Here is a 23,281-nt window from a genome sequence, read left to right on the forward strand (position 1 = left end):
TTTTTTTCCCTTGAAATGTAAGAGTTGGAATATTTCAGTAGTGTTTTGTCGTGGTTTACCTTGTCACTGTTACATTTTCTTGATGTTTCAAAGTTAATTTTGGATTTTTTTTTTCGTTTAAATATAAGAGTTGGTATATTTCAGTATTGTTTTTTAGTGGTTTATCTTGCCACTGTTACATTCTCATGATGTTTCAAAGTTCATTTTGGATTTCTTTGTTGAAATGTAAGAGATGGAATATTTCAGTAGTGTTTTGTCCCAGTTTACCTTGTCACTGTTACATCCTCTTGATGTTTCAAAGTTCATTTTGGATTTTTTCGTTGAAATGTAAGAGTTGAAATATTTCAGTATAGTTTTGTCGTGGTTTACCATATCACTGTTACATTCTCTTAATGTTTCAAGGTTGATTTTGGACTTTTTCATTGAAATGTAAGAGTTTAAATATTTCAGTAGCGTTTTGTCGTGGTTTACCATATCACTGTTACATTCTCTTAATGTTTCAAAATTTATTTTGGACTTTTTTCGTTGAAATGCAAGAGTTGGAATATTTCAGTAGTGTTTTGTCATGGTTTACCAAGTCACTGTTACATTCTAAAGATATTTCAAAGTTCATTTTGAATTTTTTTTTATCTTGAAATGCAAGAGTTGGAATATTTCATTAATTTTTTATCGCGATTTACAGTGTCATTGTTGAATATTATGCATTGTTCAAATTTTATTTTGGATGTTTTTTTTTTTCCGTCGGAATGTGGGATTTGGATTACTTCAATAGTGTTTTGTTGAGGTTTACCTAGAAACTCTTACATCAGCATGATTTTTTAAATTTCATTTCGATTTTTTGTTGAAATGTAAGAGATGGAATATTTCAGTAGTGTTTTGTCGCAGTTTACCTTATCACTGTTACATTCTCTTGATGTTTCAAAGTTCATTTTAGATTTTTTTCGTTGAAATGTAAGAGTTGAAATATTTCAGTAGTGGTCTGTCGTGGTTTACCATATTACTGATACATTCTCTTAATGTTTCAAAGTTCATTTTGGACTTTTTTCGTTGAAATGTAAGAGTTGGAATATTTTACTAGTGTTTTGTTGTGGTTTACCTTGTCACTGTTACATTCTGAAGATGTTTCAAAGTTCATTTTGGATTTTTTTCTTTGAAATGTAAGAGTTTGAATATTTAAGTAGTGTTTTGTCATGGTTTACCAAGTCACTGTTACATTCTAAAGATATTTCAAAGTTCATTTTGAATTTTTTTTTTCCTTGAAATGTAAGAGTTGGAATATTTCTTTAGTGTTTTGTCGTGGTTTACCTTGTCACTGTTACATTCTCTTGATTTTTCAAAGTTCATTTTTGATTTTTTTTTTTAGTTGAAATGTAAGATTTGGAATATTTAAGTAGCGTTTTGTCGTGGTTTACCTTGTCACTGTTACATTCTCTTGATGTTTCAAAGTTCATTTGGATTTTTATTCGTTGAAATGTAAGAGATGGAATATTTCAGTAGTGTTTTGTCGCAGTTTACCTTGTCACTGTTATATTCTCTTGATGTTTCAAAGTTCATTTTGGATTTTTTTCGTTGAAATGTAAGAGTTGAAATATTTAAGTATAGTTCTGTCGTAGTTTACCATATCACTGTTACATTCTCTTAATGTTTCAAAGTTCATTTTGAACTTTTTTCGTTGAAATGTAAGAGTTGAAATATTTCAGTAGTGTTTTGTCATGGTTTACCAAGTCACTGTTACATTCTAAAGATATTTCAAGGTTCATTTTGATTTTACATTCTCTTGATGTTTCAAAGTTCATTTTGGATTTTTTTTGTTGAAATGCAAGAGTTGGAATATTTCTGTAGTGTTCTGTCGTGGTTTACCATATCACTGATACATTCTCTTAATGTTTCAAAGTTCATTTTGGACTTTTTTCGTTGAAATGTAAGAGTTGGAATATTTCACTAGTGTTTTGTTGTGGTTTACCTTGTCACTGTTACAATCTGAGGATGTTTCAAAGTTCATTTTATTTTTTTTGTCGTTGAAATGTAAGAGTGGGAATATTTCAGTAGTGATTTGTTGTGGTTTACCTTGTCACTGTTACATTCTCTTGATGTTTCAAAGTTCATTTGGATTTTTTTTGTTGAAATGTAAGAGATGGAATATTTCAGTAGTGTTTTGTCACAGTTTACCTTGCCACTGTTACATTCTCTTGATGTTTCAAAGTTCATTTTGGATTTTTTCGTTGAAATGTAAGAGTTGAAATATTTCAGTAGTGTTTTGTCGTGGTTTACCGTATCACTGTTACATTCTCTTAATGTTTAAAAATTCATTTTGGACTTTTTTCGTTGAAATGTAAGCGTTGGAATATTTCAGTAGTGTTTTGTCGTGGTTTACCAAGTCACTGTTACATTCTAAAGATATTTCAAAGTTAATTTTGAATTTTTTTTTCCTTGAAATGTAAGCGTTGGAATATTTCAGTAGTGTTTTGTCGTGGTTTACCTTGTTACTGTTACATTCTCTTGATGTTTCAAAGTTCATTTGGATTTTTTTTTGTTGAAATGTAAGAGATGGAATATTTCAGTAGTGTTCTGTCGCAGTTTATCTTGTCACTGTTACATTATCTTGATGTTTCAAAGTTCATTTTGGATTTTTTTCGTTGAAATGTAAGAGTTGAAATATTTCAGTATAGTTCTGTCGTGGTTTACCATATCACTGTTACATTCTCTTAATGTTTCAAAATTCATTTTGGAATTTTTTCGTTGAAATGCAAGCGTTGGAATATTTCAGTAGTGTTTTGTCATGGTTTACCAAGTCACTGTTACATTCTAAGGATATTTCAAAGTTTATTTTGAATTTTAATTTTCTTTGAAATGTATGAGTTGGAATATTTCGGTAGTGTTTTGTCGTGGTTTACCTTGTCACTGTTACATTCTCTTGATGTTTCAAAGCTCATTTTGGATTTTTTGTTGTTGAAATGTAAGAGTTGAAATATTTCAGTAGTGGTCTGTCGTGGTTTACCATATCACTGATACATTCTCTTAATGTTTCAACGTTCATTTTGGATTTTTTTCGTTGAAGTGTAAGAGTTGGAATATTTAAGTAGTGTTTTGTCATGGTTTACCAAGTCATTGTTACATTCTAAAGATATTTCAAAGTTCATTTTGAATTTTTTTTCCCTTGAAACGTAAGAGTTGGACTATTTCAGTAGTGTTTTGTCGTGGTTTAACTTGTCACTTTTACATTCTCTTGATGGTTCAAAGTTCATTTTAGATTTTTTTTTTCGTTGAAATGTAAGAGTTGGAATATTTCAGTAGTGTTTTGTCGTGCTTTATACGTCACTGTTACATTCTCTTGATGTTTCAAAGTTCATTTGGATTTTTTTTTGTTGAAATGTAAGACATGGAATATTTCAGTAGTGTTTTGTCGCAGTTTACCTTGTCACTGTTACATTCTCTTGATGTTTCAAAGTTCATTTTGGATTATTTTCGTTTAAATGTAAGAGTTGAAATATTTCAGTATAGTTCTGTCGTGGTTTACCATATAACTGTTACATTCTCTTAATGTTTCAAAGTTGATTTTGGACTTTTTTCATTGAGATGTAAGAGTTGAAATATTTCAGTAGTGTTTTGTCGCGGTTTACCATATCACTGTTACATTCTCTTAATGTTTCAAAATTCATTTTGGACTTTTTTCGTTGAAATGCAAGAGTTGGAATATTTCAGTAATGTTTTGTCATGGTTTACCAAGTCACTGTTACATTCTAAAGATATTTCAAAGTTCATTTTGAATTTTTTTTCCTTGAAATGTAAGAGTTGGAATATTTCAGTAGTTTTTTGTCGTGGTTTACCTTGTCACTGTTACATTCTCTTGATGTTTCAAAGTTCATTTTAGATTTTTTTTTTCGTTGAAATGTAAGAGTTGAAATATTTCAGTAGTATTCCGTCGCGGTTTACCATATCACTGAAACATTCTCTTAATGTTTCAAAGTTCATTTTGGACTTTTTTCATTGAAATGTAAGAGTTGGAATATTTCTTTAGTGTTTTGTTATGGTTTACCTTGTCAGTGTTACATTCTGAAGATATTTCAAAGTTCATTTTGGATTTTTTTCGTTGAAGTGTAAGAGTTGGAATATTTCAGTAGTGTTTTGTCATGGTTTACCAAGTCATTGTTACATTCTAAAGATATTTCAAAGTTCATTTTGAATTTTTTTTTCCTCTAAATGCGATATTTGAAATATTTATGTAGTGTTTCGTCATAGTTTACCTTGTCATATTCGCATTAACTTTATGTTTGAAAGTTCATTTTAGATTTTTTTTTTTTCGTTTAAATGTAAGAGTTGGAATATTTCAGAAGTGTTTTGTCGTGGTTATCCTTGTCAGTGTTAAATTCTCTTGATGTGTCAAAGTTAATTTGGATTTTTTTTGTTGAAATGTAAGAGATGGAATATTGCAGTAGTGTTTTGTCACAGTTTACCTTGTCACAGTTACATTCTCTTGATGTTTCAAAGTTCATTTTAGATTTTTTTCGTTGAAATGTAAGAGTTGAAATATTTCAGTATAGTTCTGTCGTGGTTTACCATATTACTGTTAAATTCTCTTAATGTTTCAAAGTTCATTTTAGACTTTTTTCGTTGAAATGTAAAAGTTGAAATATTTCAGTAGTGTTTCGTCGTGGTTTACCATATCACTGTTACATTCTCTTAATGTTTAATAGTTCATTTTGGATTTTTTTCGTTGAAATGTAAGAGTTGGAATATTTCAGTAGTGTTTTGTCGTGGTTTACCAGGTCACTGTTACATTCTAAAGATATTTCAAAGTTCATTTTGAATTTTTTTTTCCCTTGAAATGTAAAAGTTGGACCATTTCAGTAGTGTTTGGTAGTATCTTACCTTGTCACTGTTAAATTCTCTATATTTTTCAAAGTTCATTTTGGATTTTTCTTTCGTTGAAATGCAATAGTTTGAATATTTCATTAGTGTTTTGTCGTGGTCTACCTTGTCACTTTTAAATTCTCTTGTTGTTTCAAAGTTCATTTGGATTTTGGATGTTGAAATGTAAGAGAGGCAATATTTCAGTAGTGTTTTGTCGCAGTTTACCTTGTCACTGTTACATTCTCTTGATGTTTCAAAGTTCATTTTAGATTTTTTTCGTTGAAATGTAAGAGTTGAAATATTTCAGTAGTGTTCTGTCGTGGTTTACCACGTGGTTTGTTGTGGTTTACCTTGTCACTGTTGCATTCTGAAGATGTTTCAAAGTTCATTTTGGATGTTTTTCGTTGAAGTGTAAGAGTTTGAATATTTCAGTAGTGTTTTGTCATGGTTTACCAAGTCACTGTTACATTCTAAAGATATTTCAAAGTTCATTTTGTATTTTTTTTCCTTGAAATGCAAGAGTTGTAATATTTCAGTAGTGTTTTCTCGTGGTTTATCTTGTCACTGTTACATTCTCTTGATGTTTCAAAGTTCATTTTAGATTTTTTTTTTCGTTGAAATGTAAGAGTTGGAATATTTCAGTAGTGTTTTGTCACTGTTTACCTTGTCACTGTTACATTCTCTTAATGTTTCAAAGTTCAATTTGGATTTTTTTTTTTGGTTGAAATGTAAGAGATAGAATATTTCAGCAGTGTTTTGTCCCAGTTTACCTTGTCACTGTTACATTCTCTTGATGTTTCAAAGTTCATTTTGGATTTTTTTCGTTGAAATGTAAGATGTGAAATATTTCAGTAGTGTTTTGTCGTGGTTTACCCTATCACTGTTACATTCTCTTAATGTTTAAAAGTTCCTTTTGGACTTTTTTCGTTGAAATGTAAGAGTTGAAATATTTCAGTAGTGTTTTCTCTTGGCTTACATTGTCACTTTTACAATTTCTTGATGTTTCAGAGTTCATTTTGGATTTTTTCATTGAAATACAAGAGATGGAATATTTCACTAGTGTTTTTTCATGGTTTACCTTGTCACTTTTACATTCTATTGATGTTTCAAAGTACATTTTGGATTTTTTTCGTTGAAATGTAAGAGTTGGAATATTCCAGTAGTGTTTGGTCATGGTTTACATTGTCACTGTTACATTCTCTTTATGTTTTAAAGTTCATTTTGGATTTTTTTTTTAGTAGAAATGTAAGAATTGGAATATTTCAGTAGTGTTTTTTCATGGTTTACCTTGTCACTGTTACATTCTCCTTTTTTTCAAAGTTCATTTTGGATTTTTTCGTTGAAATGTAAGAGTTGGAATATTTCAGTAGCGTTTTGCCATGGTTTACATTGTCAGTCCTACATTCTCTTGATGTTTCATAGTTCATTTTAGATTTTTTTTTAATGTAAGAGATGAAATATTTTAGTAGTGTTTTATCATGGTTTACCGTTCCGCTGTTACATTCTCTTTCTTGATGTTTTAAAGATCATTTTAGATTTTGTTTTCCTTGAAGTGTAAGAGTTGGAACATTACAGTAGTGTTTTTCGTGGTTTATATTGTCACTGTTACATTCTCATGATGTTTAAAAGTTCATTTCGGACTTTTTCTTTCAAATGTAGGAGTTTGAATATTTCAGTAGTGTTTTGTCGTGGTTTACATTGTCACGGTTACATTCTCATGATATTTCAAAGTTCATTTTGGATTTTTTTTGTTGACATGTAAGAGTTGGAATATTTCAGTAGTATTTTATTGTGATTTACCATGTCACTATTACATTCTCTCGATATTTTAAAGTTTATAATGAGAGAGATACGCAAAAAGTTGGGTTAATTTAGGTTAGGTTATGTTGGGTTAGGTTAGGTTAGGTTAGCCTATATGCGCTTGTACATAGGCTAACCTAACCCAGCCCAACCTAACCTAACCTAAATTAACCCAACTTTTTGCGTATCTCTCTCATTATTAAATTTAAAATATCAAGAGAATGTAAAAGTGACATGGGAAATCACAATAAAATACTACTGAAATATTCCAACTCTTACATTTCATCAAAAAAAAAATCCAAAATGAACTTTGAAATATCATGAGAATGTAGCAGTGAAAAGGTAAACCACGACAAAACACAAATGAAATATTCCAACTCATACATTTGAACGAAAAAATCCAAAATCAACTTTGAAATATCATTTGAATGTAACAGTGAAAATAGAAACCACGACAAAATACTACTGAAATATTCCAAATCATACATTTCAAGGGAAAATCTAAACTGAACTTTAAATCATCAAGAGAATGTAACAGCGACATGGTAAACCATGATAAAACACTACTGAAATATTTCATCTCTTACATTTAAAACATCAAAAAATCCATAATGAACTTTGAAACATCAATAGAATGTAACATTAACAAGGTAAACCATAACAAAACACTACTGAAATATTCCAGCTCTTACATTTCAACGAAAAAAATCCAAAATGAACTTTGAAACATCAATAGAATGTAACAGTGACAAGGTAAACCATGACAAAACACTAGTGAAATATTCCCAACTCTTACATTTCAATGAAAAAATCCAAAATGAACTTTAAAACATCAAGAGAATGTAAAAGTGACAAAGTATACTACGACAAAACACTGCTGAAATATTATATCTCTTACATTTCAACAAAAAAAATTCAAAATGAACTTTAAAACATCAAGAGAATGTAACAGTGACAATATAAACCATGACAAAACACTACTGAAATATTCCAACTCTTATATTTCAACCAAAAAATCCAAAATGAACTTTGAAAAAACAAGAGAATGTATCAGTGACAAGGTAGATTTCAGGTCCTAGAGGTTGCAGAGCGACGGCGGTTATCTCATTTTGTAGCCCAAGCTCAAACTAAGAAACGTGCAAAATTTCATCCTCCTCCAACTTTATCTTCATGGGGTAAACTGGGCCGGAAGTTTGAACCCTCCCACCACAGCCCTCCTTTAACGTTGTCCGATTGGTCTGAAATTTAGAGGTTAAGATTTCCTAGGACCCGGGAGCATATCCTCGATATTTCAGCTCAATTCGATCACTCCTTCCCTGTTTTCAAAAAATCAAATATAGCCACTTAAAATTCATTTCTCTTTTTTGTTGTTATCCACGCCTACAGGCCACAGTTGGCAACTGATCCGGGTGAATGAGAACTTATTCGAAGCAGAATTTGACCTGTTAGGGCCTTTTGATATTTTCAGACCGAAAAAATTATCCCCCGAATTTACATTTACGAAAAACCTCGTTTTCCTATAAGAGCCCGACATTAAATCTTAAAACGAACAGAAATTATTCCGTATATGAAAGGGGCTATGCCCTCCTCAACGCCTTGCTCTTTACGCTAAAGTTTGACGTTCTCACACCTCTTTTTTTTAAACAATAAAAACTTTAGCGTAAAGAGCGAGGCGTTGAGGAGGGCACAGCCCCTTTCATATACGGAATAATTTCTGTTTGTTTTAAGATTTAATGTCGCTCCTTACTTTCAGTTTAAAAATTTCTTTTTCATTTAAAGGCTGCGAAAGCGGGGGATTTAGGGGGCGGCAGCCCCCCAACTGTGCCTCCTAATCCCTGTACATTTTAAGGTTCGACCTTGTAACTCAGCCTCTTTAACTCTTTAGAAAACGTAGTTTTTTGACAATTTAAACCACAACAAAACACTACTGAAATATTCCAACTCTTATATTTCAACGAAAAATACAAAATGAATTTTGAAACATCTTCAGAATGTAACAGTGATATTGTAAACCACAACAAAACACTACTGAAATATTCCAGCTCTTACATTTCAACGAAAAAAAATCCAAATGAACTTTTAAAAATCAAGAGAGTGTAACAGTGACAAGGTAAACCACGACAAAACACTACTGAAATATTCCAACTCTTACATTTTAATGAAACAAAATCCAAATGAATTTGAAAAATCAAGAGAGTGTAACAGTGACAAGGTAAAATGCGACAAAACACAATTGATTTATGCCAGTGAGATGGTAAACCACGACAAAATACTACTGAAATATTCCAACTCTTACGTTTCAACAAAAAAAAATTTAAAATGAACTTTGAAACATTAAGAGAATGTAACAGTGATATGGTAAAACCACGATAAAACCCTACTAAAATAATCCAACTCTTACATTTCAGTAAAAAAAAATCCTAAATGAACTTTGAAGCATCAAGGGAATGTAAAAGTGAAAAGGTAAACCACAAGAAAACTGTACTGAAAAATGTCAACTCTTACATTTCAACGAATGAAATATAAAATTAACTTTGAAAAATCAAAAGAATGTAACATTGACAAGGTAAACCATGACAAAACACTACCGAAATATTCCTTCTCTTGCATTTCAATGAAAAAGATACAAAATGAACTTCGAAACGTCAAGAAAATGTAACAGTGAAATGGTAAACGACGAGAAAACACTACGGAAATTTTCCAACTCTTGCATTTTCAACGAAAAAGATCCAAAGAGAACTTTGAAACATCAAGAGAATGTAACAGTGACATGGTAAACCACGATAAAACACTAGTGAAATAATACAACTCTTGCAATTCAGCGAAAATGATCCAAAATGAACTATGAAAAATCAAGAGAATATTACAGTGACAAAGTAAACCATGAGAAAACACTACTGAAATAATCCAGCTCTTGCATTTCAACGAAAAAGATCCAAAATTAATTTTGAAACGTCAAGTGAATGTAACAGTGACATAGTAAACCACGAGAAAACACTACTGAAAAATTCCAACTCTTGCATTTCAAAGAAAAATAAATCCTAAATGAACTTTGAAAAATCAAGAGAATGTAACAGTGACAATGTAAACCATGACAAAACACTACTGAAATATTACAACTCTTACATTTCAACGAAAAAAAATCCAAAATGAATTTTGAAACATCAATAGAATGTAACAGTGACAAGGTAAACCATGACGAAACACTAGTGAAATATTCCAACTCTTACATTTCAATTAAAAAATCCAAAATGAACTTTGAAACATCAAGAGAATGTAACAGTGACAAGGTAAACTGCGACAAAAGACTACTGAAATATTCCATCTTTTATATTTCAACAAAAAAAAATCCAAAATGAACTTTGAAACATCAAGAGAATGTAACAGTGACAAGGTAAACTGCGACAAAACACTACTGAAATATTCCATCTCTTATATTTCAACAGAAAAAAATCCAAATGAAGTTTGAACCATCAAGAGAATGTAACAGTGACAAGGTAAACCACGACAAAACACTACTTAAATATTCCAACTCTTACATTTCAAAAAAAAAAAAATCTAAAATAAACTTTTTAACATCAAAAGAATGTAACATTGATAAGGTAAATCACGACAAAACACTACTGAAATATTCCAACTCTTACATTTCAAGGAAAAAAAATTCAAAATGAACTTTGAAATATCTTTAGAATGTAAAAGTGACTTGGTAAACCATGACAAAACACTACTGAAATATTCCAACTCTTACACTTCAACGAAAAAAATCCAAAATGAACTTTGAAACATCTTCAGAATGTAACAATCAAGGAGGCACACTTGTGCCTCTATAAAGAGGCGACCCACCACAATGTTAAGCGATTTCAGGTCCTAGAGGTTGCAGAGAGACGGCTTTGATGACACGATTATCACGTGTCATTTTGTAGCCCAAGCTCAAACTAAGAAACGTTCAAAATTTCATCCTCCTCCAACTTTATCTTCATGGGGTAAACTGGGCCGGAAGTTTCAACCCTCCCACCACAGCCCTCCTTTAACGTTGTCCGATTGGTCTGAAATTTAGAGGTTAAGCTTTCCTAGGATCCGGAGCATATCCTCGATATTTCAGCTCAATCTGATCACTCCTTCCCTGTTTTCAAAAAATCAAATATAGCCACTTAAAGTTCATTTCTCTTTTTTGTTGTTATCCACGCCTACAGGCCACAGTTGGCAACTGATCCGGGTGAATGAGGACTTATTCGAAGCAGAATTTGACCTGTTAGGGCCTTTTGATATTTTCAGACCGAAAAAATTATCCCCCGAATTTACATTTACGAGAAACCTCGTTTTCCTATAAGAGCCCGACATTAAATCTTAAAACGAACAGAAATTATTCCGTATATGAAAGGGGCTATGCCCTCCTCAACGCCTTGCTCTTTACGCTAAAGTTTGACTTTCTCACAACTCTTTTTTTTAAACAATAAAAACTTTAGCGTAAAGAGCGAGGCGTTGAGGAGGGCACAGCCCCTTTCATATACGGAATAATTTCTGTTCCTTTTAAGATTTAATGTCGCTCCTTACTTTCAGTTTAAAAATTTCTTTTTCATTTAAAGGCTGCGAAAGCGGGGATTTGGGGGCGGCAGCCCCCAACTGTGCCTCCTAATCCCTGTACATTTTAAGGTTCGACCTTGTAACTCAGCCTCTTTAACTCTTTAGAAAACGTAGTTTTTTGACAATTTAAACCACAACAAAACACTACTGAAATATTCCAACTCTTATATTTCAACGAAAAATCCAAAATGAATTTTGAAACATCTTCAGAATGTAACAGTGATATTGTAAACCACAACAAAACACTACTGAAATATTCCAGCTCTTACATTTCAACGAAAAAAAATCCAAATGAACTTTTAAAAATCAAGAGAGTGTAACAGTGACAAGGTAAACCACGACAAAACACTACTGAAATATTCCAACTCTTACATTTTAATGAAAAAAAATCCAAATGAATTTGAAAAATCAAGAGAGTGTAACAGTGACAAGGTAAAATGCGACAAAACACTACTGAAATATGCCAGTGAGATGGTAAACCACGACAAAATACTACTGAAATATTCCAACTCTTACGTTTCAACAAAAAAAAATTTAAAATGAACTTTGAAACATTAAGAGAATGTAACAGTGATATGGTAAAACCACGATAAAACCCTACTAAAATAATCCAACTCTTACATTTCAATAAAAAAAAATCCTAAATGAACTTTGAAGCATCAAGGGAATGTAAAAGTGAAAAGGTAAACCACAAGAAAACTGTACTGAAAAATGTCAACTCTTACATTTCAACGAATGAAATATAAAACTAACTTTGAAAAATCAAAAGAATGTAACATTGACAAGGTAAACCATGACAAAACACTACCGAAATATTCCTTCTCTTGCATTTCAATGAAAAAGATACAAAATGAACTTCGAAACGTCAAGAAAATGTAACAGTGAAATGGTAAACGACGAGAAAACACTACTGAAATTTTCCAACTCTTGCATTTTCAACGAAAAAGATCCAAAGAGAACTTTGAAACATCAAGAGAATGTAACAGTGACATGGTAAACCACGATAAAACACTAGTGAAATAATACAACTCTTGCAATTCAGCGAAAATGATCCAAAATGAACTATGAAAAATCAAGAGAATATTACAGTGACAAAGTAAACCATGAGAAAACACTACTGAAATAATCCAGCTCTTGCATTTCAACGAAAAAGATCCAAAATGAATTTTGAAACGTCAAGTGAATGTAACAGTGACATAGTAAACCACGAGAAAACACTACTGAAAAATTCCAACTCTTGCATTTCAAAGAAAAATAAATCCTAAATGAACTTTGAAAAATCAAGAGAATGTAACAGTGACAATGTAAACCATGACAAAACACTACTGAAATATTTCAACTCTTAAATTTCAACGAAAAAAAATCCAAAATGAATTTTGAAACATCAATAGAATGTAACAGTGACAAGGTAAACCATGACGAAACACTAGTGAAATATTCCAACTCTTACATTTCAATGAAAAAATCCAAAATGAACTTTGAAACATCAAGAGAATGTAACAGTGACAAGGTAAACTGCGACAAAAGACTACTGAAATATTCCATCTTTTATATTTCAACAAAAAAAAATCCAAAATGAACTTTGAAACATCAAGAGAATGTAACAGTGACAAGGTAAACTGCGACAAAACACTACTGAAATATTCCATCTCTTATATTTCAACAGAAAAAAATCCAAATGAAGTTTGAACCATCAAGAGAATGTAACAGTGACAAGGTAAACCACGACAAAACACTACTTAAATATTCCAACTCTTACATTTCAAAAAAAAAAAATCTAAAATAAACTTTTTAACATCAAAAGAATGTAACATTGATAAGGTAAATCACGACAAAACACTACTGAAATATTCCAACTCTTACATTTCAAGGAAAAAAAATTCAAAATGAACTTTGAAATATCTTTAGAATGTAAAAGTGACTTGGTAAAACACGAAAAACAATACTGAAATATTCCAACTCTTACACTTCAACGAAAAAAATCCAAAATGAATTATGAAACATCTTCAGAATGCAACAGTCAAGGAGGCACACTTGTGCCTCTATAAAGAGGCGACCCACCACAACCTTAAGCGATATCAGGTCCTAGAGGTTGCAAAGCGACGGCTTTGATGACACGGTTATCTCATTTTGTAGCCCAAGCTCAAACTAAGAAACGTGCAAAATTTCATCCTCCTCCAACTTTATCTTCATGGGGTAAACTGGGCCGGAAGTTTGAACCCTCCCACCACAGCCCTCCTTTAACGTTGTCCGATTGATCTGAAATTTAGAGGTTAAGCTTTCCCAGGACCCGGGAGCATATCCTCGATATTTCAGGTCAATCCAATCACTCCTTCCCTGTTTTCAAAAAATCAAATATAGCCACTTAAAGTTCATTTCTCTTTTTTGTTGTTATCCACGCCTACAGGCCACAGTTGGCAACTGATCCGGGTGAATGAGGACTTATTCGAAGCAGAATTTGACCTGTTAGGGCCTTTTGATATTTTCAGACCGAAAAAATTATCCCCCGAATTTACATTTACGAAAAACCTCGTTTTCCTATAAGAGCCCGACATTAAATCTTAAAACGAACAGAAATTATTCCGTATATGAAAGGGGCTATGCCCTCCTCAACGCCTTGCTCTTTACGCTAAAGTTTGACTTTCTCACAACTCTTTTTTTTAAACAATAAAAACTTTAGCGTAAAGAGCGAGGCGTTGAGGAGGGCACAGCCCCTTTCATATACGGAATAATTTCTGTTCGTTTTAAGATTTAATGTCGCTCCTTACTTTCAGTTTAAAATTATTTTTTTTATTTAAAGGCTGCGAAAGCGGGGGATTTGGGGGGCGGCAGCCCCCCAACTGTGCCTCCTAATCCCTGTACATTTTAAGGTTCGACCTTGTAACTCAGCCTCTTTAACTCTTTAGAAAACGTAGTTTTTTGACAATTTAAACCACAACAAAACACTACTGAAATATTCCAACTCTTATATTTCAACGAAAAATCCAAAATGAATTTTGAAACATCTTCAGAATGTAACAGTGATATTGTAAACCACAACAAAACACTACTGAAATATTCCAGCTCTTACATTTCAACGAAAAAAAATCCAAATGAACTTTTAAAAATCAAGAGAGTGTAACAGTGACAAGGTAAACCACGACAAAACACTACTGAAATATTCCAACTCTTACATTTTAATGAAAAAAAATCCAAATGAATTTGAAAAATCAAGAGAATGTAACAGTGACAAGGTAAAATGCGACAAAACACTACTGAAATATGCCAGTGAGATGGTAAACCACGACAAAATACTACTGAAATATTCCAACTCTTACGTTTCAACAAAAACAAATTTAAAATGAACTTTGAAACATTAAGAGAATGTAACAGTGATATGGTAAAACCACGATAAAACCCTACTAAAATAATCCAACTCTTACATTTCAATAAAAAAAAATCTTAAATGAACTTTGAAGCATCAAGGGAATGTAAAAGTGAAAAGGTAAACCACAAGAAAACTGTACTGAAAAATGTCAACTCTTACATTTCAACGAATGAAATATAAAATTAACTTTGAAAAATCAAAAGAATGTAACATTGACAAGGTAAACCATGACAAAACACTACCGAAATATTCTTTCTCTTGCATTTCAATGAAAAAGATACAAAATGAACTTCGAAACGTCAAGAAAATGTAACAGTTAAATGGTAAACGACGAGAAAACACTACTGAAATTTTCCAACTCTTGCATTTTCAACGAAAAAGATCCAAAGAGAACTTTGAAACATCAAGAGAATGTAACAGTGACATGGTAAACCACGATAAAACACTAGTGAAATAATACAACTCTTGCAATTCAACGAAAATGATCCAAAATGAACTATGAAAAATCAAGAGAATATTACAGTGACAAAGTAAACCATGAGAAAACACTACTGAAATAATCCAGCTCTTGCATTTCAACGAAAAAGATCCAAAATGAATTTTGAAACGTCAAGTGAATGTAACAGTGACATAGTAAACCACGAGAAAACACTACTGAAAAATTCCAACTCTTGCATTTCAACAAAAAAGATCCAAAATGAACTTTGAAACATAAAGAAAATGTAACATTGACATGGTAAACCACGAGAAAACACTACTGAAATAATTCAACTCTTGCATTTCAATGAAAAAAAATCCAAAATGAACTTTGAAACATCAAGAGAATGTTAAAGTGACAAGATAAACCATGAGAAAACACTACTGAAATAATCCAACTCTTGCATTTCAACGAAAAATATCCAAAATGAACTTTGAAACGTCAAGAGAGTGTAACAGTGACAAGGTTAACCACGACAAAACACTACTGAAATAATCCAACTCTTGCATTTCAATGAAAAAGATCCAAAATGAACTTTGAAACGTCAAGAGAATGTAACTGTGACAAGGTAAACCACGACGAAACACTACTGAAATAATCCAACTCTTACATTTCAACGAAAATGATCCAAAATGAACTTTGAAACATAAATAAAATGTAACAGTGACACGATAAACCGCGAAAAAACACTACTGAAATAATCCAACTCTTGCATTTCAAATAAAAAGATCCAAAATGAACTTTGAAACGTCAAGAGAATGTAACAGCGACAAGGTGAACCGCGACAAAACACTACTGAAATAATCCAACACTTGTATTTCAACGAAAAAGATCCAAAATGAACTTAAAAACATAAAAGAATGTAACAGTGACACGCTAAACCGCGAAAAAAAAATACTAAAATAATCCGACTCTTGCATTTCAAAGAAAAAGTTCCAAAATGAACTTTGAAACATCAATAGAATGTAACAGTGACATGGTAAACCACGACAAAAAACTATTGAAATAATCCAAATCTTGTATTTCAACGAATAAGATCCAAAATGAACTTTGAAACATCAAGAGAATGTAAAAGTGACAAGGTAAACCACGACGAAACACTACTGAAATAATCCAACTCTTGTATTTCAACGAAAAAGATCCAAAATGAACTTTGAAACATCAATAGAATGTAACAGTGACATGGTAAAACACGACAAACACTACTGAAATAATCCAACTCTTGCATTTCAATGAAAAAGATCCAAATTGAACTTTGAAACATCAAGAGAATGTAACAGCGACATGTAAACCACGACAAAACACTACTGAAATAATCTAACTCTTGCATTTCAATGAAAAAGATCCAAAATCAACTTTGAAACATCAAGAGAATGTAACAGTGATATGGTAAACCACGACAAAACACTGCTAAAATAATCCAACTCTTGCATTTTAACGAAAAAGATCCAAAATAAACTTTGAAACATCAAGAGAATGTACTAGTGACAAGGTAAACCATGAGATAAAACTACTGAAATAATCCAATTCTTGCATTTCAACGAAAAATATCCAAAATGAACTTTGAAACGTCAAGAGAATATAACAGTGAGAAGGTAAACCACGACAAAACACTACTGAAATATCCTAGCTCTTGCATTTCAACGAAAAAGATCCAAAATGAACTTTGAAACGTCAAGAGAATGTAACAGTGACAAGGTAAACCACGTCAAAACACTACTGAAATATTCTAACTCTTGCATTTCAACGAAAATGATCCAAAATGAACTTTGAAACGTCAAGAGAATGTAACACTGACAAGGTAAACCACGAAAAAACACTACTGAAATAATACAACTCTTACATTTCAACGAAAAAGATCCAAAATGAACTTTGAAACATAAATAGAATGTAACATTGACACGGTAAACCGTGACGAAACACTACTGAAATAATCCAACTCTTGCATTTCAACAAAAAAGATCCAAAATGAACTTTGAAATGTCAAGAGAATGTAACAGTGACAAGGTAAACCAAGAGAAAACACTACTGAAATAATCCAACTCTTGCATTTCGACTAAAAGGATCCAAAATGAACTTTAAAACATCAAGAGAATTTTACAATGACATTGTAAACCATTACAAAACACAACTGAAATAATCCAACTCTTGCATTTCAACAAAACAGATCCAAAATGAACTTTGAAACATCAATAGAATGTAACAGTGACATGGTAAACCACGACAAAGCACTAATGAAATAATCCAACTCTTGCATTTCAATGAAAAAGATCCAAAATGAACTTTGAAACATCAAGAGAATGTAACAGTGATATGGTAAACCACGACAAAACACTACTGAAATAATCCAACTCTTGCATTTCAACGAAAACCTTCCCAAAATGAACTTTGAAACGTCAAGAGAATGTAACAGTGACAAGGTAAACCATGAAAAAACACTACTGAAATATTCCAACTCTCACATTAAAAAAAAATCCAAAATGAACTTTGAAACATCAAGAGAATGTAACAGTGACATGTAAACCACGACAAAACACTATTGAAATAATCCAACTTTCAACGAACAAAGCACTGACAAACCATGACAAACCATGACAAAGCACTACTGAAATAATCCAAATCTTGAATTTCAACGAAAAAGATCCAAAACGAACTTTGAAACAGCAAGAGAATGTAACAGTGACATGATAAACCACGACAAACACTACTGAAATAATCCAACTCTTTCATTTGAACGAAAAAGATCCAAAATGAACTTTGAAACATCAAGAGAATTTAACAGTGACAAGGTAAACCATGAGAAAACACTACTGAAATAATCCAGCTCTTGCATTTCAACAAAAAATATCCAAAATGAACTTTGAAACGTCAAGAAAATGTAACAGTGACAAGGGAAACCATGAGAAAACACTACTGAAATATTCCAACTCTTGCATTTCAACGAAAAAAGATCCAAAATTAACTTTGAAACATCAAGAGAATGTAAGAGTGACATGGTAAACCACGACAAACACTACTGAAATATTCCAACTCTTACATTTCAATGAATAAGATCCAAAATGAACTTTGAAACATCAAGAGAATGTAACAGTGACAAGGTAAACCACGACAAAACACTACTGAAATAATCCAACTCTTGCATTTCAAAGAAACAGATCCAAAATGAACTTTGAAACATCAATATAATGTAATAGCGACATGGTAAACCATGACAAAGCACTAATGAAATAATCCAACTCTTGCATTTCAATGAAAAAGATCCAAATTAACTTTGAAACATCAATAGAATGTAACAGTGATATGGTAAAGCACGACAAAACACTACTGAAATAATCCAACTCTTGCATTTCAACGAAAACCTTCCCAAAATGAACTTTGAAACGTCAAGAGAATGTAACAGTGACAAGGTAAACCATGAAAAAACACTACTGAAATATTCCAACTCTCACATTAAAAAAAAAAATCCAAAATGAACTTTGAAACATCAAGAGAATGTAACAGTGACATGTAAACCACGACAAAACACTATTGAAATAATCCAACTCTTGCATTTAAACAAAAAATATCCAAAATGAACTTTGAAACATCAAGAGAATGTAACAGTGACATGGTTAACCACGACGAAACACTACTGAAATAATCCAACTCTTGCATTTCAACGAATAAAATCCAAAATGAACTTTGGAACATCAAGAGAATTTAACAGTGACAAGGTAAACCATGAGAAAACACTACTGAAATATTCCAACTCTTGCATTTCAACGAAAAATATCCAAAATGAACTTTGAAACGTCAAGAAAATGTAACAGTGATAAGGTAAACCATGAGAAAACACTACTGAAATATTCCAACTCTTGCATTTCAACGAAAAAAGATTCAAAATTAACTTTGCAACATCAATATAACGCAACAGTAAAAAAGGAAACGACGGCAAAATACTACTGAAATAATCCAGATCTCGAATTTCAAGGAAAGAGATTCAAAATGAACTTTGAAAAGTTACGAGAATGTAACAGTGATATGGTAAGCCACGACAAAACACTTGTGAGATAATCCGACTCTTGCATTTCAACGAAAAAATCCAAAATGAACTTTTAAACATCAAGAGAATGTAATAGTGCCATGGTAAACCACGACAAAACACTACTGAAATATTCCAACTCTTGCATTTCAATGAAAGAAATCCAAAATGAACTTTGAAACATCAAGAGAATGTAACAGTGACAAGGTAAACCATGACGAGATGTAAAAAAAAAGTTGAAAAAATACATAAGAGGTGTCATTGACCCTCGCCATTGATTAATAATCCAACAATTGTTGTTGACTTCCAGGAAATATTCAGCAATGTTGTTGAACTTATGTTGACATCCAAGAAAACAACAAATAAATTGACCTTGAAAGAGGTGTCATTGACCCTGTCCCTTTAGACTCGATAATCTAGCAATTGTTGATGTGAACTTATGTTGAAATCCAAGAAACATCCAAAAACCAGATGTCTACATCCAAGTTGTTGTTGAACTTATGTTAACATCCAAGAAAACAATAAATAAATTGACCAAGACCTAGATAAAGTTCGTTCAACCTCAAGAGTGCCCTATGGGATGACCTAGATAAAGTTTATTCAACTTGATACGCTTCAGGGGTTCCTATACGTCTGTGCAAAATGGAACCTCAATAGAGAATGTCCTAAATAAAGTTCGTTCAACCTCAAAAGTGCCCTATGGGATGACCTCCATAAAGTTTGTTCAACTTGATACGCTTCAGTGGTTCCTATACGTCTGTGCAAAATGGAACCTCAATAGAGAATGACCTAAATAATGTTCGTTCAACCTCAAGAGTGCCCTAGGGGATGACCTAGAAAAAGTTTATTCAACTTGATCCGCTTCAGTGGTTCCTATACGTCTTTGCAAACTGGAACCTCAATAGAGAATGACCTAGATAAAGTTCGTTCAACCTCAAGAGTGCCCTAGGGGATGACCTAGATAAAGTTCGTTCAACTTGATACGCTTCAGTGGTTCCTATACGTCTGTGCAAAATGGAGATAAATTTCGTTCGACCTCAAGAGTGCCCTAGGGGATGACCTAAATAAAGTTCATTCAACCCGATACGCTTCAGTGGCTCCTATACATCTGTGCAAAATGGAACCTGAATAGTGAATGACCTAGATAAATTTCGTTCAACCTCAAGAGTGCCCTAGGGGATGACCTAGATAAAGTTCATTCAAACTGATACGCTTCAGTGGTTCCTAGTGCCGTACGCAAAGTATAATAGAGAATGACTTATATAAAGGTCGTTCGACATCAAGAGTGCCCTAGGGTATAATCTTGATTAAGTTGATTCAACTTGATATTCTTCAGTGCTTCCTATTGCTGTACACAAATTATAAAAGAGAATCACTTATGTAAAGCTTATTCCACCTCAAGGGGTCCCTAGGGAGTGGCCTAGATAAATTTCACTCAACTTGATATGCTTCAGTGGTTCCTATAAGTCTGTTCAAAATGGAACCTCAATAGAGAAAGACCTAGATAAAGTTCGTTCAACCTCAAGAGTGCCCTAGGGGATGACCTAGATAAAATTCATTCAAATTGATACGCTTCAGTGGTTCCTATACGTCCCGGCAAAGTATAACCTCAATAGAGATTGACCTAGATTAAATTCGTTCAACCTCAAGAGTGCCCTAGGGAATGACCTAGATAAAGTTCATTCAGCTTGATACGCTTCAGTGGTTCCTATACGTCCCGGCAAAGTATAACCTCAAGAGAGATTGACCTTAATTACGTTTATTCCACTTCAAGAGTGCTCTAGGGGGTGACCTAGATGAAGTTCATTCAACCTGATATGCTTCAGTGGTTCCAGTACGTCCCGTCAAAGTATAACCTCAATAGAGAATGAGCTAGATACAGTTTGTTCAACCTCAAGAGGGCCCTGGGGAATGACCTAGATGAAGTGCATCCAACCAGATACGCTTCAGTGGTTCCTAGGGGCGTCAACAAAGTATAATAGAGAAAGACCTAGATAAAGTTCGTTCAATCTCAAGAGTGCCCTAGGGAATGACCTAGATAAAGTTCATTCAACTTGATACGCTTCAGTGGTTCCTAGGGGTGTCAGCAAAGTATAATATAGATATCTACTGTCATGGGGTCAAACCAAAGTTGCCTTCTTCTCTCAAATAGTGGTAAAATAGGACCTCTATCCAGAATTTAACGCTGCTATCTGAACTCCGTAAGAATTAATCGTGAGACAATGCTGAAAGCGTAGGAGATTTGATAGTTTTTCAGTTATGCCCGTGCCATATTATAGTCACATTTGTCAATAAAGTCAAAATTACACAAGACTACAGCGCCAATTAAGTTTGCCGTTCGTAATTCTCTCGAGTTGAACATTGTTCATTTTTCAAACATAAATTTCTTGACTGACCAATCAGAGTTATGGTTTAAGGCATAATTTTTAAAACTAGAATAGATGAATACTTACAACAGAGGTTCAGAGCAATTCCTTTCATTTTTGGTTAAGGTATATCATGGATTAAGTGTTTTTTCGTCTTGGCGTATAGGCCTTTCGCAGGACCTTGGCTTGTCCCTAAATCTTAAAAGCGCCACATATCTGATTTCAGAACCTAAATCTCTCTAAAGTTGAATTTTAAAGTTGGAACATATAAACTTCAAAGGAGGGCAACAAAGCTGAGCGTAAGATTCAAGTTTTTTTCACAGTAACTATCAGTGTAAACAGTACAGTACTCAATGTTGATATCAGCTGTTTGGTCAAGGAAGGATATTAAGTAAAACACAGAATCAGGAAATAAAAAAGACAATACAGTATAAAATCTAAACAAACAAAAAATCATAATTATCAATTCTTTTTGCAAGCTATTTAAACTGTTGTTTATCAATTAGTTCTGCAGGCTAAAAATGACAACTATGTTTTTTTAGATAACAACTCCAGTAAACAAAATCAGTTTTTATCACTTACCTTGCATAGCGTCTGAAGCGGGAAATGAGGACTTGACCACCATTCATTTTTTCGGAATAAAACTCTAAGAATATCAAATCCATGACTCCAGTATCCTTCTCCGAGAAATAATTGTAACAGTAAAAACTGCAAAAGCACATTCACAATATATAACATTTTAGACATTAAGTACAGAATTGTCAAGGCAGATCCAGCAATAGCTGATGTTGGCCGATTACCTCCATCAATTTGAGTCAAAATTTGAATCAGTTCACAACACTCACTGAGGACAGATTGTCGATCTGGGTGACCTAATGGTGTATCTGAGACTCTGCCCAATTTTTTCGCCACTCTGCTTAAGGATACTCCATTATTAACAGAAGCGAACCTCCAAAGAAGAAACGGAAGATAAAACAAAAACGCTTCTCCAAGCAAAATCAATGGAGCCCACTGATAATAATTAACTTTCACTTCGTTACTATTAATCTGATTGTCATCATTATCCCCAATTACTCCATTAGTGTATGTCTCATAATATGTCGAGGATGTCCAACAATATGAATTGACATATCTGGACTGTGCTTCAGTAAAAAATGTTGGCGAAAAGCATTCAATAGGCTCACCAACAAATTGTTTGGTAAATATAGGAACTGTCAATACCATCAATACGACAATTGTATATTTCCTATTCACTTTGTCAACCACATCGTCAATTGGTTCTTTCCCCCCGAATAGCTGGTCACAAAGGGCAATAACAAATGCCATTCCCAGGCGCTTTTTCCATAAAGATCACTTTTCCAAATTTCTACAAGAAATAATTTTATTAATAAAGATGAATTATCAAACACAGCGCTTTAGCGTTGCCTTTAGTTTCTCAAACGCAGTTGGCTGATATGTTTCTTCCAAAAGGTTTTTTTTTATTTATCTATAGAAAATGCATTATATTTAATAAGAAAGATCAACAGTCTACCACAATTATAAATACTAGTTTTTACTTCAGAAAAAAAATTATCTTAGTATACAAAATCATATATTTGGGCGTGAGTCGGAACTGGGACAATGGTTTGTACGGTAAATCGCTATCTAGGATTTTAAAGTGTTTTAATATAAGGGGAATACAGTGGCTTTTTGGCGGGACTGGTAATTCTTTACTACTTGATGCGCTTATGCAGTATTTTCTAGGGACCCTATATGGAAAGCAATACCCAATGGCAAGGGATAAACCGATTACGGGCTGTTTGCCATTATTGCAT

General features: G+C 32.7%; 1 protein-coding gene across 1 annotated transcript in view; it reads right to left on the minus strand.

Moving 5' to 3' along the window:
* Window positions 1-22,793, minus strand: part of LOC148945452 (innexin unc-9-like) — a 329,914-nt gene extending 307,121 nt beyond the window's left edge. Inside the window, exon 1 of the mRNA XM_089099048.1 lies at window positions 22,050-22,793. Coding sequence (XP_088955174.1) covers window positions 22,050-22,793 — 744 coding nt within the window. The remainder of the gene's footprint in view (window positions 1-22,049) is intronic.
* Window positions 22,794-23,281: the final 488 nt, after the last annotated feature.

This window comes from Artemia sp. Qi Xiang Cuo, chromosome 13 (genome assembly GCF_049724085.1).
Source record: "Artemia sp. Qi Xiang Cuo chromosome 13, ASM4972408v1, whole genome shotgun sequence".
NCBI lineage: Eukaryota > Metazoa > Arthropoda > Branchiopoda > Anostraca > Artemiidae > Artemia > Artemia sp. Qi Xiang Cuo.